This window comes from Athene noctua, chromosome 8 (genome assembly GCF_965140245.1).
Source record: "Athene noctua chromosome 8, bAthNoc1.hap1.1, whole genome shotgun sequence".
Taxonomy (NCBI): domain Eukaryota; kingdom Metazoa; phylum Chordata; class Aves; order Strigiformes; family Strigidae; genus Athene; species Athene noctua.
In genome coordinates this window covers 1,025,766-1,041,595 of record NC_134044.1, presented here as the reverse complement: position 1 = coordinate 1,041,595, position 15,830 = coordinate 1,025,766, and the positions used below count along the sequence as shown (strand labels likewise).

The window sequence follows — 15,830 nt, the reverse complement described above, 5'->3', positions numbered from 1 at the left end:
TTTTTTAATTTTTTTTTTTCCTGAGTGGGCTCTAAATTTAGCAGGCGCTGGTTGCCATCCTCCCTCCCAGCCGTGGCTCTGCAGGGGCTTCAGCTCTTCATCAGCCACTCCTGCGGCCTACCCCTGCCTGCCCCACAGCTGCGCTTGGCCCCCAATTACCTCACCCTGTGCCCACAAGAGCACTGGGGGTGCTGAGCAGCCCTGGGATGGTGCAGGGCCACGGCTGCCTTGGGTAACCGGCTGTGCCTGGCTCTGCAATGACCCTGCTCATCCCTTGCACCTTGTTCCCCAGCCCAGGTTTTGCCACCCGCCTGCCCATGTGTCATCTGCTAATTTTACCAGCGGTGATTTAATCCTGGTTGCCTGTGTGCTGAGGGGAAGTGAGAGCTCCAGCACCTGCAGAACCACCCGTGAGCAGTCCCTGGATGGCAAGGACACCCCATGCCCTCTGTGTGCTCCCCTGCCCGCTGCAGGCACCCAGCGGGTGGCATGTGCTGGCAGCCCCCCCCCGCCATTTCACCCAGGACACAATGGGAGACAAGCTACCTGCTGTTACCAGTGTCCTCCCTGGGGGATAGTAGTGGCCCTGGAAGACCCTGGAAGCTCATCAGTACCCCAACATCGACAGAGAAATTCCCACCAGCAGCCCAGAGACATGCTGGGCAGCTCTCCCAGGACACCAGCAAGCCCATGACCTGAGGCTGAGGATTTCAAAATGGTGAGGACAACCCCGTACCAACAGGCTTCCTAGCCCCTGGGCATTTTCCCAGGATCAAGCAGAAGGCTCCTCTACTTCCAGGCTGAGAAGAGCAGTATGTAATTGAGCACTATCCCTTTTTTGTCCCTTCTCCAGCAATAATTTCCCAGTCTTGCTCTGCAACATGAGGCCTCCACACAGTTCATTTACCCTGTGTAACACACTGCGTCCTCCACAAGCAGCCACTGGCGGGTCTCACCACCTTCAGTTACAGCTGGGGAAACTGAGGCACTTGGCAAAGTGATGCAGGGGTGGGGGGCCTGGCAGGCCCCGAGCAGCACAGCTCTGTCCTAAACTTATTCCCAATCCTCTGAGCTATTTGCAGTCCTGCAAGGGCTTGTGTCTACGAACTTCCTCGGGAGGATCCGTGGCCGAGACAGCCCCAAAGTCCCTGCAGGTGGTAACTATTTTTCCTATGGCCCCCTCCAAAAAGCCCTTCTCAGAGGCAAACCTGGTGCCTGCAGGGGAAGGGCTGCTAAAGCCAGCACTCAGACATGGGTTAGCCCCCTGCTCGCAGGGGCACCCGTGTGACGGTGCCTCACTCGTGTGAAACTGCCTCCCAAACCAGCAGAGGGGACCCCATGGCGTGTGCGGAGAGAGCCCCACGGCATGTGAGGTCCGAGGTCCACCCTCGCAGAGCCTGCTGTGCTGTGGGTTCTTAGGCACGGCCTGCAGGGAGCAATGTCCTCCCCGGGTCCGGGTCCGGATCCGGCCGCTTGGGCTGTCCCACCGACCCCCAAGGCCGCCCGTTAACCCCACACCCGCCCCCAGGTGTCTCCTGCGAGAGGGCCGCGGCCCCTTTAAATCCTGCGCTGCCCGGCCCCACTCGCTCGCCTCTTCCCCCTTCTATTTTTTTATGAATGAAAAACGTTCTGGGCGGAGCCATGCAAATCAAGCCTCTCCCATTGGCTGTCGTCGCCCCCGCCCACCCAGCCGGCCTCAATGGTGCTCGGCGGAGCGGCGCGCGGGCGGGCGCGCAGCGGCGCTGCAGCCAATCAGACGGCGCGAGCGGCCGGGCGGCGGCTTCCCATTGGCCGGCGCGGAGGGTAAACAAGCGGCGCGGGGCGGGGCGCGGCGGAGGCCGCTGGCTCGGGGGCTGCGGGCCGGCGCAGAGCGGCAGCGCGGTGCCCGGGCGCGGAGCGGCGCCGCCTTCCCCGGCCCCTCCGGTCCCGGCTCGCCCCGCTGCGGCTGAGCCCGAGCCGCGGCCCGAGCCCGCAGCGCCCCGGCCGGGTACGCGGGGCCTGGCGGCGGGGCGCAGCGCGGCCCGGGGGGCGGGGGCGGTGTTTATGAATGGCGCGGGCCGCGCGGTGTGAATGGCGGGGGGCGCGCGCGAGCGCGCGCGCGCGCGGGGGAAGGGAAGGGAAGGGAGAGGAGGGGGGGGCGGCGGGTGGAGGGGGAGGGCGGAGTTTATGAATGGGGCGCGCAGGGCGGCGTGGGAACGGGCCCCGCTGCGGCGCGGCCCGGCCCTGCAGCGCCGAGCACCGGCAGGGGCGGAGGGAGGCGGCGGCGGCCGGGCTGGGCCAGGCCGGGCGAGGGGGGTGCGCGGTGCCGGCCCTGCCTGCTCCTCCTGCTCCCGCCGCGCGTGATGTCACGGCCGTTTCTATAGAAATCGGGTGATATCACGAACTGGGGGCCTGCGACCCGCCACGGCAGAAGCGGGGTCGGCTCCCCGGGGAGGCTCAGCGGCCCCGCACCGAGCCAGCCCCGGGGCCGACAGGGGCCAGGGCCTGATCCTGACCTCCTCCCTCCCCTCCCCCCCCCCGCAGCCGCGCACCTGCCGGAGCCCGGGCGGGACCCCCCTTCCCGGGCCGGCGTCGATGCTGAGCGGGCCGGGGGCACTGCCCGCCTCCCCCGCACCATGGACGGCTTCTACGACCAGCAGGTTCCCTTCATGGGCCCCGGGGTAAGTTTGCCCAGTGCCCCCCGCCCTTCCCCACCCCCTGTTGGGCACCCCTCTGTCCTTGGGGAGTGCAGCGCTCGCTCTCACCCTGCTCCTTGCAGAAGTCCTGCGCAGAGGAGGGCCGAGGCCGGCCGGGGTCCGATAGGAAAAGGAAGTTTTTAGAGACCGACCTGGCCCACGACTCGGAAGGTAGGCAGGGCTGGGGCCCGGGCAGCCGTGGCCTCGCTGTGGCCCCGCAAGACCCACTCTCCTCGCACTCGTTGGTTTAGAAATAATCCTGTGAATAATGGCAGTTTTATTCTTCTGTGGAGCACATAAGTCTTTCACTCTGTTCCAGAGCTCTTCCAGGATCTCAGCCAGCTCCAAGAGGCCTGGCTAGCTGAAGGCAAGTTTTCACCTCCGCCTTTTGCCATGTAAAATCTCTCTGTGAGCTTTTTGAGGACTGAAAATGCCATAAAACCACTTTTTTGTTTGTTTTTTTAGCTCAGGTCCCTGATGACGAACAATTTGTCCCAGATTTCCAGTCTGACAACTGTAAGTGATTGTTCTGGGTTTTCATTCTCTGGAGGGGAATTGTTTGGGTGCCTGTGCAAAACCTCGTGCTGTGTTTGGAGCTGCTTCTTTGGGAAAACGGTTGTTGTTGGGGCTGTAACCATGAAATCACAGACTTTTGGGAGAAAGCATGTGGTTTGGGTTCATCAAGATGAAACTTGCAATGTCCTGTCTTTTGTAAATGGGGAAAATCATAGTCAGGCACATAGAAATAGCTCTGACTGATCTCTGGGCTCCTCTGAGACTCACTGCTTGTTCGTAGTAATGTTGATTTGCTTATAAATGCTCTTAAATGCTCCTTTTCCTTTTCAAGTGGAAGCAAGAGCCCGTGCTGGGCTCCTTGGTTAGCCACAATCTCTGCAGTTTCTGGAGCTTTTTACAGTCCTGGCCCAGCACTGTTGGCAAGAGCGGACCTGAGCGGTGAAACTTGAGCCGCTTTAAGCAGCATTAATCACTGGCAAGCAAACGTGTTTAAAAGGAGGCCAGTGAAAATGCAGTCCCTCTTGAATTGCATAAGAGCGAGAGTTGGTTCGGAGCCGCGGTTCGTTGCCAGAACGGGTTAGCGGTGAGGGCAGGGGCCGCTTAATGGCGTGTGGTGCTTGCACGGCTCTCGGGCGCTGGCTCTCCTGGCGTTGAGGGCTCGGTTGGAGGGGAAGCGGGGGGGTGGGGTGGGGGGGATCAGGATGTTTTGAGTCGTTACCTGGCAAACAGAAGTAGTAGCTTGGTTTTGGTGACTGGGTTTTGCTGCTGAGCCAGACAGCCACAGAACTTAAAGGAAATCAAATTTAGCCTGCAGTCGAACAGATTTTTTCATTCCAGCTTTGTCACAGCATGCAGCAGGGTATCTTCTCCTACAGTAAATGCATGTTAATTATTGCTCTTTGATTACTTCTGAGTGGGAAGCTTGCCATTAAACTGTTCCAGACAGCCCAAGTTTCAGATGCGCTTTTTTCCTTGTCTCCCCTGAGATAAAAGGCGAGCCCAGAGTCAGAAACACAACTGGCTGTTGACATCCTAGCGCAGCCCGGCAGCTCTTGCTTGGAGCAGTAGAAACTGCAGCGTGCGTGGGAGGGTGGCTCTTAGAGCTGAAGCTGTTTCCAGTGCCTTTTGGCAGTCTCTTGTTTCCTTGTAACCTGAAGAGCTCAGAGAGAAGAGACAAACTTTTCTGGGTAATGCAGGGAAAGGAGGGGGGGAAAAAAAGAAAAAAAAAAAAAAAAAAGACATTTGGTCAAGGCTCTTAAAATGTTCTCCTGACCTGCTCGGCCTCTGCAGACCCAGTGTTGAAATTACTTTGTCACTTGAAAGCAGATCTCCCTGCATGACTCCCTACTATAATAACCTTCCTTAACTTTCCTGGAGAGAGAAAGCAAAGGTTTCCCTTGCTGCTGTGCAAGGGGCTGTGCTGGCTGGGGTTGGGGGTGCTCAGACCAGGGTGCAGGGGGATGGGGAACCTGGCTCTTCCCTACCAACACTGGAGAGAGTTTAAAGAGGAGAGAGACTCTATCTTACAGCTTTCTGGCCCCATCTTCTCATTTCACTCCGGTTTGGAACTGTGTGCAGTGTAGGAAGAAAGAGAGGGATGAATCTGGTGCAGCCTGCCCCCAGCTTTTGCTAGCAGGGATGTGCTGCTTTCCTGGGTGGGGGTCACATTGGGCTTCAGTGTCTGTTAGCGCCTGGGGGAAGACAAATCCTTCCCGAGTCCCTGTGGATGTTTGCAGACATGTGTTGGACTTGATTCCAGGAGTTTTGTAGGCTGCTGCTCCCTTTCATCCTGAGCAAACCAGCTCCATCTCCTGCCCCGTGGTCCTAGCATTCCCAGAGCCAGGCTTCCCTAGCACAGCAGCAAAAAGGGACAAACTGGGCTGGGTTTTGACCCTGCTGCCCTGGGAAACACCGCCACGTGTGCTGTGCTCACTCTTGGAGAGGCTCCGAACTGCGGCATCGTTCTTGCCTTGCTGAGAAACCCTCATCGCACAGCAGCTGCCTACAGCTCGGCTGCTGCCCACTCGCTGTTCCTAACTCTGTAGCCAAGGTCCCTGGCAGACTCAGGCTTAAAGTCGGGGTTTGTCAGGAAAGTGCCATAACGTGCAGCGGGTCACTGCACCGGGGAAGAAATCCTGCCGTAGAGACGGGAAAAGCAGGGCTCCTCTGAATAAGGGATGTGTTGTTCTTGGTGTCCTGGACTGAGCAGTGAGAGGCCAGATTTGGTGCTTTATAAGCTACCCAGAGAAGTGGCAGATTCATTCTCCCTGGAAGGCGAGGAGGCCCTGGGTGACTCCCACGGAGCTCACCACGCTAGCCATTGCGCTGCATCCCTGGCTGGGCCTAGGTGCGGGTTTGCTGGCAGCACAGTCCTGGGGAGAAGGGTATAATGTACGATATTATATCTCAGTCGGTTGCTCAAATGAGTGGGAAGCGATGGGGTCATATTGGGAAGATCAAGCACCACAAGAGGATTTTTGCCTTTTGCAGGGGTTTGCTCCCAGGGCACTGGTGGCCACCTGCGTGGGCAGGGTGTGGCCAAAGCCACGGGCAGGGTGCAGAGCGGTGTTTCTTACACACCAGAATGAAAGCAGGAGGTTTGTTTCTGAGGAAGGATTGTTTAAACAAAGGAAAGCAGGAGTCTGGCTTCTATTTCTGGCTCCTCTCCTGGTGTGACCTTGGGTGCGTCCTGTAACGCAGGGGGATGGAGGGGCTGGCGTGCAGCTCGGCTCCCAGGTGACAGCTTGAGCGGGTGCCAAGGTCCCCAGCCGGTGCCTGGGCTGGAAATGGTGGTTTGGTTGCCTTCCCCATGGCTTGGGCAGCGGGTGCCACCAGCAAAGCCAGTGTCCTGCAGGCTCAGCCTCTTCAGAGGTGGGGAACAACGGAACAACCTGCCCTGTCCCCCACCAAGGGATTCACCAGCAATTCAAGGCCCCGAATGGCTTTGGGGTGTCACCTTTCCCACGGGAGAGCTCCTGGCTGAAGGTTGACATTGGAGGCATCTCCAGCTTGGCTGGTGGTACAGCACTGAGGGAGGGGGTTCACCTGAGCCCCCCATCTTACCCTCCTGGTTGTGCCACCTTGCTGGCTGGGCACAGCTGCCCTGGGGTCCTTTCCTCCCCGGGGGCTCAAGCTGCCCAGAGAGGGGCTCTCAGGCCCCTGTGGGTGCGCTTGCTACTCCCATGGCTTGGTCCTGGCATGAGTGTGCCAAGGCGTGTTCTCCAGCCTTGTCTGTAGTTGAGCAGCTCCCTTTGCCTATTTTTATATATATTTTTTTTAGTTTTTAATTACAGTGCCGAGCGCAGGACCGGAAAGGTTAAAAGCGCTCACGCGCCCCACGTGCCTTTGAGGCATTGAGGCTGGGGCAGGGCATCTCCTGCCCCGGACACCCTCCTGCCGCCTGCCCCGCTCGCCACCAGGGACCCAAAACCAGGTCCCTCCTCCCGAGAGCTGCACCCCTGGCCCCGGTGCCCCCCGTGGCTCCTGCCACCGGGCGGGCCGGCCGTGAGCTTGGCGGCCAGAGCGGGTCTTGCTGAGCCGTGCCGGCTGGCCCCGCCGTGTTTGTGTAAGGAATCCAAACGTTGCACAAAGTCTGGGCTTGGCCAGCTGGTCTCTGTTAGGATCTTAAGGCTCGTTTCCCTTTTCTTGAATGGCAGCGCTAAGCTCTGGGGAAATTTTTTTTTTTTTCCTTCCCCCGGCCACATGAATGGAGTGCTCCAAATTGTTTGTGAATGGAGGGTGGTGCCCGCTCGGAGACTTTTTTTTTTTTTTTTTCCCCTCAATGAATAACCAGACCCCATTGTATGGCTGGCGGAAAAACAACCCGCTCCAACAACACGGAGCCTGTTAGAGAGAAACATGCCCGCAATAGGCAGCTGGAGCCCTTCCAAAGGCAGCTCCCCTTCGCCTTCCCGCGGCTCGCAGGGCGCCCGGGCTTGGCCGCCGCCACGCCGGCCCCCCGTTAAGGCCAGAAATGCTGAGAGTGGCAAAACCTCACCGGGGGGGAAGGAGGAGAGGGGATAAATCCGGCTTGGGAGCGGGTGGAAGACGTGCGGGGGGCTCTGCTGGCTCAGCGCTGGGCTTTGTGTTTCAAATCCTCCTCGGGGGGTTTTATGCCCTTGGTACCAGCTGTGCCGGCCCTTTCGGGGAGGGGGGGGGGGTAGAGAGGGGAGTCAGCAGCTCTTTAAAGGTTTTGACAAATTAGGGGAGCAGCTAATTACCTGGCAAGCTGTGAACAGTTGTCCTGGAGCTATTTGCTCCTCTCCACTGTAGCTGGGCTGTGTTTAGACTTCACATGAAGCTAATACTCCACTTCCGATTAGTCTTGGCTCTCCTCTGCAGGCACTATTTAGGTAAAGATCTCTGAGGCGCTTTCCCTTTCCTAGAGCGCCTGCTTTTAGAAATTAATTAGGTTAAGCGTATATTACTTGGTTTAAAATTATATATAGCGAGTGGGCTTGTGAGGGCCGGGAAGGATTTGGGTTTAATGGGGTGTTTGCTACTTGAACTTATACAGTTGGGGGACCCTGGGACCCGGTTGTCTTGGAGGACCAGGGAGGAGGTGGATCCTATTTAGCCATTTGCTGACCCTCTGGCCAGCTAATTGGGAGCTGGGTGTGCCCCTGTGAGGGCGAGTGGGTCACAAGCTCTGGGAGCTCCAGGCTGTCAAGCCCCCCTGTTCCCTGCCGCAGGGCTCAGGGAGGCAGCCGCTGCCTGCAGTGCCCGGGCTCGTCTCCCCTCGCTGAGTGGCTTTTGGCCCGGCCCAGGTGTGTCTCACCCACGGCTGTTGTCGAGCTGCCTGCTGCCCTCTCTCAGCCCTTGCTCTGTCCCCTCTTGCCCCCATGACGCTTCCCTCTTGGATCCTGGTGAGGAGCAATTCCCCCTCCGTGAGCAATGTCCTGGGATGGTGGGGCTGTCCCGGCCCTGAGAGCTCTGCCCTCTCCTGCAGCAGCAGCCCTGCCACCCCAGCTTGGTCCACTGGCACACTGGGGCTCTGCTGGGGCACCATCCTGCCGTGGTTTGGTTGCCTGATTTTCCCGGATGGGTAATTCAGCACCCGATCCCCAAAAAAGCACCACGGGGATGCTCCTTAGAGGTGGCGCCTCCCATCGCCTTCTCCCACACCAGTGAGCCTGTATCCCCCCCTCTGTCTTGTTGCAGTGGTCCTGCATGCCCCACCTCCGGCAAAGATCAAGCGGGAGCTGCACAGCCCTTCCTCAGAGCTGTCGTCCTGCAGCCACGAGCAGGCTCTCTGCCCCGGCTACGGGGACAAGTGCCTCTACAACTGCTGGTAGGTAGCGCAGGGGTGGCTGCTGCCTGCAGACCCCTCGGGTCACAGTGTGGGGGGGACTTTGAGGTGTCCTCATTGGCGTGGCCGTCAGCCCCCAGCCCCTCTCCCCTCCACAGTGCCTATGACAGGAAGCCCCCCGCCGGGTTCAAGCCATTAACGCCACCCACCACACCGGTGTCCCCCGCGCACCAGGGATCGGCCCTGCCGCCGCCGGGCCCAGCCGTGCAGGCAGCTGCCCATGGGGCGGCCCCGGCCCCGCACCCACTGCAGGAGCAGAGGCAGCAGACCTTCGCCGTGCCGAGGCCACCTCACCCGCCCATGCACATGCCAAAGATGATGTCTGAAAACCAATACCCCACAGAACACAGGTAAGACTTCCCGCCCCCCCGCCCCAGCCCAAGCGAGCGCTGGGATCTTGTGGGTGTTTTTGGGGACCTTGTCTCCCTTGGGATGGATCTGTGTCCTTGAGCTGTGGGGAGGGGACAGGGATGACCATCCTCTTGTGGTCACAGACCGTGGACTGGATGCTGTGAGCCTGTGGAAACCAGTGCGGCAAGACTTGGTGTTTCCCACTGGGGTCTTGTGGCTGTTTGTCCCCACGAGACAGCTCCCTGTGAACGGGGACCTGCTCCTGCCAACCTCAGGGACACTGGGCAGATCCTTTGCCTCCCCCCTCAGGAGAGGTGAGGGAGGCAGAGGCTGCTGCCTGCATCTCTCCCTCCAGCGGCAGGTGATAGTGCTGAGTCAGGGCTGCAGCTCTCTGCCATCCAAGCTGAGCCCTGTGGGGCTGAGGAGCTGCAGGCATCCCTGTCCTGCCCCCAAGCACCTCCAGGCTGTGGGTCGATCCTGAGCTCCCCAGTGTATCACATGGCTTCTCCATGATTTTGAGGTTGTGGATGGAGAGATCCTGCTCTCCATTTCCTCTTCAAGCTGTGGCTTTGTCCCCCATCACCACAGCATCCCTGGAGGCTTTGCTGGTGCCCTGCCTCACCCCGGGCCATGCTGTGGATAGGTCCCATGGTACCGGTCACAGTTGACCTCCAGCTTTTCTTGTGGCCCCCTGGATGCCCTTTGCTGCGGTGACGGCCGCTGTGTCACCAGCAGCGGGCTGTCCCCTTCAGGCATGGGGCTGGATGTGACAACCTGGCAAAGACCACACAGTGGGGCCACAGAAACCCTTCAGATGTGCCCGCAGTGGGTGAGCATCCCTCCCCAGCGAAGCGGGGCTCGGCTCTGGGCGACCTTTGAGCTATGCGGGGGGCTGGCCCCGACCCCTCGGGAAGCACCGTGCCAGCGTGGGGCTTGGGTTTCACTCAGGAAGGGCAGAGGGACACAGCTCGGAAATGGAGTAATCCCAGCCCGGCAGCTGGGAGGGCTCCGGTTACAAAGCCAAATGGCACACGGCCGGCCAAGAGGAGCCGGGCGCGGAGATCAGAGATCGCCTTTCAAGGTGCGGGAGGACGAGGCGATGCGGCAGCACCCCCTCAAGATGGTCCCTTATCCACTGCTACCGGCAGAGACTGTGCTGGGGCTCGAGGCGGTGGTGACAGCACCCTGGAGCTGAAAATAGTGCTCCCTGCTGCCGAGTTCAAGGTTTAATCCCAGCTGTGCAGGCGGATTAGCGGCCGGCTGGAGCTGTGGAGTGGATTTGGCTTTGTGTAAGTGCCCGCCTGGGTGCAGCATCCCCCAGGCCTTGTGGCTCTGTCCCTGCCACCCTGGGGGCAGTTTTTACTGGTTTAACGGAGATTTTACTGTTGTAGGGTGTTTTTCTGGTTCCTTTTCCCACTCCTACCCAGATAGCCCTGTGCCGCAGCGCATAGTGCTTTGTGGTGACAGCCCCTGTGCCACCCCGCTCCTCTGGCGGAGGGTCCCCAGTGCTTGGAGGCATGGAGGGGAACGTGGCTCCCCAGCAGTCCACTGAATCCCCCAGGAGACGAGCCCTCGTGGTGACCATGCTCCTGAGGAGCTGTCCCAGCCCGCTGCAGATGGGACACAACGCCACCCGAACCACCCTGGGCTGAGGGCACTGAGCCTGCACGGGGGTCCTGGTCTGGGGTGGGATCTGGTGGCACAGGGCAGGGCTGACCCTGCCGCTCCCTGGTAACGCTGCTGCCCTCTCCCTTCCCCCAGGTTTCAGAGGCAGCTGTCTGAGCCCTGCCACCCCTTCCCGCCGCAGCCCGGGGTGCCGGGGGACAGCCGCCCTGTCTACCACCGGCAGCTGTCGGAGCCCCTCGGCCCCACAACCCCCCGCCCCCCTCAGGGATTCAAGCAGGAGTACCATGACCCCCTCTATGAGCACAGCGGCCCCGGCCTGCCTGGCCCGCCCGGCCACAGCTTCCAGCCCCCCATGGGCATCAAGCAGGAGCCCCGGGACTACTGCATTGACTCAGGTGGGTGCGCTCTGGGGGGTGCGGGTTACTCCGGGGGAGCGGGGCCGTCTCTGCCATGGCAGCATGGCGGGCGTGGGGCTCAGCCTTGAGCAGTGGGTGCTGCCTCGTGCCGGGGCTCCACAGTGCCAGGCTGCCTGCAGCAGTAGATGATTTCTTCCCTTTTTTTTTTTTCCATCCCCCACCTCTTTCCTTGCTAAAGCTGGGGGGATATGGCCATATGGTGTGGTCTGTGCCATAGCCACAGGCTGGGGTGCCCCATGGCACCCAGCAGGTCCCCCTGCAGCCCTGGCCTGGGGCCAGCTGTGATTTCTGGCTGCTAGACCCCACCAGCATCACGGAAAAATCTTCTAATCGCCTTAGGACCTAAAAATACCTTGACCTCAGGATGGAGGGTGGCACGGCCGAGAGCAGATGGCAGGGGAGGCGCAGCAATGCCTCCCTTCCTGCGGGGCCCAAATAACATGGTGAAAATCTGAGCTGGCTTAGACCTTGCTCCCAGTGCTCATTCCAGTGTGTCCCCCTAAATCATACTGGTTTTCCCCTCAAGTTGGGGTTGGGGTCTGGGGTCGGGCCCAGGGTACATCAGGGCAGGGAGATGCCTGGGCTGGGCTACAGCATGTGCTTGGGGAAAAGATGCTGCCAGGCACTTGGTGGGACCCACGGGGCATGTGTCCTTAATGGCACTTTTATCTCCCTCGCAGAAGTGCCTAACTGCCAGTCCTCATACCTGAGGGGGGGCATCTTCCCCAGCAGCCATGATGGTGAGTGCATCCCTGGCCCCCTCTGGCGCTCCCGGGCATCCCTAGTGTGTCCCATCCTATTTCTTCCTTGGGGTAGGCAACCCCCCCCAGCCGAAACACCTGTGGGAGCCCACATGCGAGCAGAATCCATACAGCCACTAAAACTAAGTCCTGTGCCATGCAGCTGCCAGCCCCCACGAGCATGCTGCGAGGGCACAGCAGTGCCACGCTCTGTAATCCAGGATAACGTGCCTGATAGAGCTGCTTAAAAGGTTTTGGTTCCCCCAGCTCCCTGGGGTGATGGGGGAGACGGAGCTGCATGGTGCTCCACCAGTGAGCTGGTGCGATGCCACTGAAATAACTGGGGACAGGACTGCTCTTGGTGCTGGGGAACAGGATCTTGATGCTGTGTTGGGCAAAGCCAGGGGTTTTTTGGGGTCTGGCCAGGGTGGCAGAGGGGCCCTGTGCTCACTGAGGATCTTTTCCCTCCTAGGATTTTCATATGAAAAGGACACACGATTGTATTTTGATGACACGTGCGTGGTACCGGAGAGGTTGGAGGGTAAGAATCAGGTCCCAGAGGAGAGCTAGGGGGTGACCAGGGCTCCTGGAGGGAGATTTGGGACTGGGCTACACAGCGACTGGCTTTCAAGTCCAATCTGTACTGGCACGGCACTCTTGAGCTGCCCAGCCTCTCGCTGCAGTGCCCCGTCCCTGCCACCCACCCTGCGCCCTGCCAGCCTGCAGCACTGTCCCCAGCACCTCTCCCTTCCCTGACCCCGTGTCCTGATCCTGCACAAGGGCTCCTGGCACGGGGACGAGCCAGTGTCACTGTGCGTGTCCCCTGCTGGGTGGCAGGGCTGGGGGTGTTTAACCAGCCGTGTCTCGGTGTGGGCAGGTAAAGTGAAGCAGGAGCCCACCCTATACCGTGAGGGACCTCCCTACCAGCGGCGCGGGTCCCTGCAGCTCTGGCAGTTCCTGGTCACCCTCCTGGATGACCCCGCCAATGCCCACTTCATCGCCTGGACCGGCCGGGGCATGGAGTTCAAGCTGATTGAGCCTGAGGAGGTACAGTTGGGTGGGGGGGTCCTGCCCCAGCACCCGCCGTGCTGAAGCGGGGGCTGCTGCCCAGGAGCAGCCGCAGGGTGAGCCCGGGGGTGCGGGGCCGGGGCTGGATCCTACGCAGCAGTTCATGCTCGTGCATGAGACGCATTTCTTTACTCTCCGGGCAGCTTTTGAGGGTGAGAGAGAAGAGCCAGCCTCCCGTCTGCGCTGAGACGTAGAAATTGGCCTTAAATCTTCTTCGCAGCCTCTCGGCACGGCACATGCTCTCCTCTCAGAGCTGCTGGCGGTCACCAGCGTTGCCTCTGTGCCGTGCCTTGCCGAGAGCTGCCGCTCGGCTACAGCTCCCTCCCTCCGTCCTTCCCTCCCATCCTCTGCCCTGGGTCCCCGGCAGCGGCTCTGTGCTGGCGTGGTGCTGTGCCGGAGCCGTGTGGCTCTGCAGGAGGGTGACACAGAGGAAGAAGCTGTTTGGGGAGTAATTGAAAGCAGCTGTAGTGCTGAGCTGCGCATTGTGGGTAATTACCCATAATATCTCTTAGGCTGTGCATGGAAATTGTGGTTTTTTGAAGCAGCTTTTTTGGCAGGCTCCCCTAATCAAATGTCTTTTGATTCGGCCCCCGGTTTGGCGGTAGCGGTGCTGTGGCAGCCGGCACTTGGAGCTGGAGCTTTTATCACGGCAGGCGGGGAACTGCTCCGGGACTGTGGGGATGCTTCCGCCCCTGGCTGCTCCGGCCCCCACGAATGAGCCCCTGCCCTGCGTTTTGGTTGTGATTTCCTTCGAAGATCCAGGTCCGAGCCCCAACTGGAGCTTTCATGGCTGCTACCTCTCTTCCCCCCCCCAGGTAGCACGGCGCTGGGGCATCCAGAAGAACCGCCCAGCCATGAACTACGACAAGCTCAGCCGCTCCCTGCGCTACTACTACGAGAAGGGCATCATGCAGAAGGCGAGTGACCCCGCTGCCACTGGGGGGGGTGTGAAGGGTGTGAGCGTCCCCCACTGTCACCCCGGTGTCCTGGGGTGCAGCAGGATGGGGGCCAGGCCCAGCACCCGTCAGGCCGTGCTTGTTACTCCCTGGGGTGGGGGGAAGGTGCGGGGTACCTCTCATGCCCTCCTCCTCCTCACAGGTGGCCGGCGAGCGGTATGTCTATAAGTTCGTCTGTGACCCCGATGCCCTCTTCTCCATGGCCTACCCTGACAACCAGCGCCCCTTCCTGAAGACGGAGCCCGACTGCCCGGTGCCCGAGGAGGAGACGGTGCCGCTGACGCACTTCGAGGACAGCCCGGCGTACCTCCTGGAGATGGATCCCTGCGGCAGCCTTCCCTACGCGGAGGGCTTTGCGTACTGACTCAGCCAGCCGGCAGAGCCACGAGCACTAGCGCCTCCACTTTGGGCAAATACGGTTTTGTAAAGAATATTTTTTTGCTGTTCGTAAGGAGAGGAAAAACAAAACAAACAAAAAAAACCCAACCAAGAAACTGCGCGCGTGTGCGCACACACACAAATTGGAGGAATCTAAAATGCCCTCTGTGTGTTGCCGCTGAATTCCCACCCTTACTGTCCAAGGGCTAGTGTGTAGGACTGCCTGTGGCTAGCACCTCCTGCCAAGCCTCGGCATGATGTTTTGGGGTGCTGGGAGCTAAAGATGCAGTCTCTGACCCAGGCCCTGTTCCTCGTCAGCACGGCGAGGGCTGAGGGCTGCGGCACCGCCCTGGGACTGGCCTGAGCCAGCGTGGCTGCCTATAGCCAACTGTCACGACAATCTGCTTTGCATCGAGCGCGATCTGCGTAGCTGCCTTGTGTGGTGGAAAGGGCTTTGATTTGCACAGAGGAGGGATGGGGGGGGGGGGCCCCCTGGGCCAGCACCCCGGGGCTGATTACGCAGCATCCTACCCCAACCCTGAGGAGCCTTCTGCCTTTTTCCCAAACTGCCCTTTCCTGCTTCCCCCCCCCCCCCCCCCCCCCCCCCCCCCCCCGTGATATAACGGTTTCTCAGCACCCCCTAGGCCCTCTCTGTGCCCCTCTCACTCCTCCCCAGCTTCGGCTGCGGGCCAAGGGTTGCATTTCAGGGGAGGAGAACCTGACACACTCACCCTCCCTTTTTTTTTTTTTCTTCTGATGTTTTAGGTAAAAAAAAAAAGGGTTTCTAAACTGATTTTTGTAGATTTTTTGTATTTTAAGGCAAAGCTATTTTTTGCAGCCTGGCTGCTGTTCCCGGAGCCCCTGGGGACATCCCCCCCGGCTTTCCCGGTGGCACGCTCGCAGGGGCAGCCCTCGGTGCCCGCGCCTCCCCAGGATGGCTGCCGAAGTATCTGGTCCACTCCATTTCACCGCTCAAGTCCTCTTTCCCGGGGGAGCTGGGGCTGAACCCCGGTGCCGGCTCTGCTGTGCTCCTCCCCTGCTCGGCATGGCCTCGGAGCTGGGCTGTAAGGCTGTGGCAGGCAGGGACAGCAGGGTGTCCCCCCCTGCTTCCCTCCAGCTCCCCACTCCCTGCTGCACCTCCTAACACTCCTCCACCACTCATATATCCATACCTGCCTATCCCCCAACCCCCACTGGCTACATGTTTTTGTTGTAAATGCTGTATAGGAAATTTTTTCTCTTCCTTAGTTAGCTTTGGTTGGATTTTTTTTTTGTTGTTTTTTGACTGATTCATTCTTTTTCGGGAAAGTATGAAGATTAACTCTGGGTAGACTTGGTTGCTCTCCCCACAGTGGCTGCAGTGGCCTGTACCCCTGGGGAGCATTTGCTTGCAGGAACCTCACCTCAGGGACAAGGTTTTAACCATTCCCTTGGTGGGGCAAGGTCTACAGTGTAGAAGGGGTTAATCTGAGGACTGATTTGAAATAATCTTTACTTGAGCAGGGCTATGTATCTCCTGCAAAGCTGCATTACATTCTGTACTGTGTACAATAAAGGATCTTGCTTTCTGTTCCTCCACAGTTGCCTGGCCCTGCTTTGCCGGCGCCATGGGCTGGGTGGGAGCCTCTGGATGTGCCTGAGGGGGGTAGAAGTGGTCCAGGGTCTGGGCTGTTGCTTGCAGGGTGCTGGGTCAGGTGTTGTCTGTATGTAGGAGCTGGGACCAGGCATGGGTCCAGGTCACTGGGGCAGGGCTGTCCTCTCCTGGCCCCTCCCGCCCTCTCCCCGGGCCTGGGGCT

General features: G+C 60.0%; 1 protein-coding gene across 1 annotated transcript; it reads left to right on the top strand.

Annotated features, from left to right (window-relative positions):
* The first annotated feature begins 1,868 nt into the window (after positions 1-1,868).
* ETV5 (ETS variant transcription factor 5) lies at positions 1,869-15,612 on the top strand. The gene is made up of 13 exons (XM_074911867.1): positions 1,869-1,987; positions 2,524-2,660; positions 2,759-2,846; positions 2,995-3,042; positions 3,141-3,191; positions 8,352-8,481; positions 8,598-8,849; positions 10,612-10,871; positions 11,573-11,632; positions 12,105-12,173; positions 12,510-12,679; positions 13,516-13,617; positions 13,799-15,612. The coding sequence occupies exons 2-13, from the start codon at positions 2,616-2,618 to the stop codon at positions 14,018-14,020; spliced, it is 1,497 nt and encodes a 498-aa protein (XP_074767968.1). The 5' UTR covers positions 1,869-1,987; positions 2,524-2,615; the 3' UTR covers positions 14,021-15,612.
* The last annotated feature ends 218 nt before the right edge of the window (positions 15,613-15,830 follow it).

Excerpts from the sequence above, each read along its gene's own strand:
- ETV5 (XM_074911867.1), top strand. The coding sequence starts at position 2,616 with ATGGACGGCTTCTACGACCAGCAGGTTCCCTTCATGGGCCCCGGG. Across the intron at positions 3,043-3,140 it reads AGAGGCCTGGCTAGCTGAAG|CTCAGGTCCCTGATGACGAA; the intron begins GCAAGTTTTCAC and ends TTGTTTTTTTAG. Across the intron at positions 12,680-13,515 it reads AGCTGATTGAGCCTGAGGAG|GTAGCACGGCGCTGGGGCAT; the intron begins GTACAGTTGGGT and ends TCCCCCCCCCAG.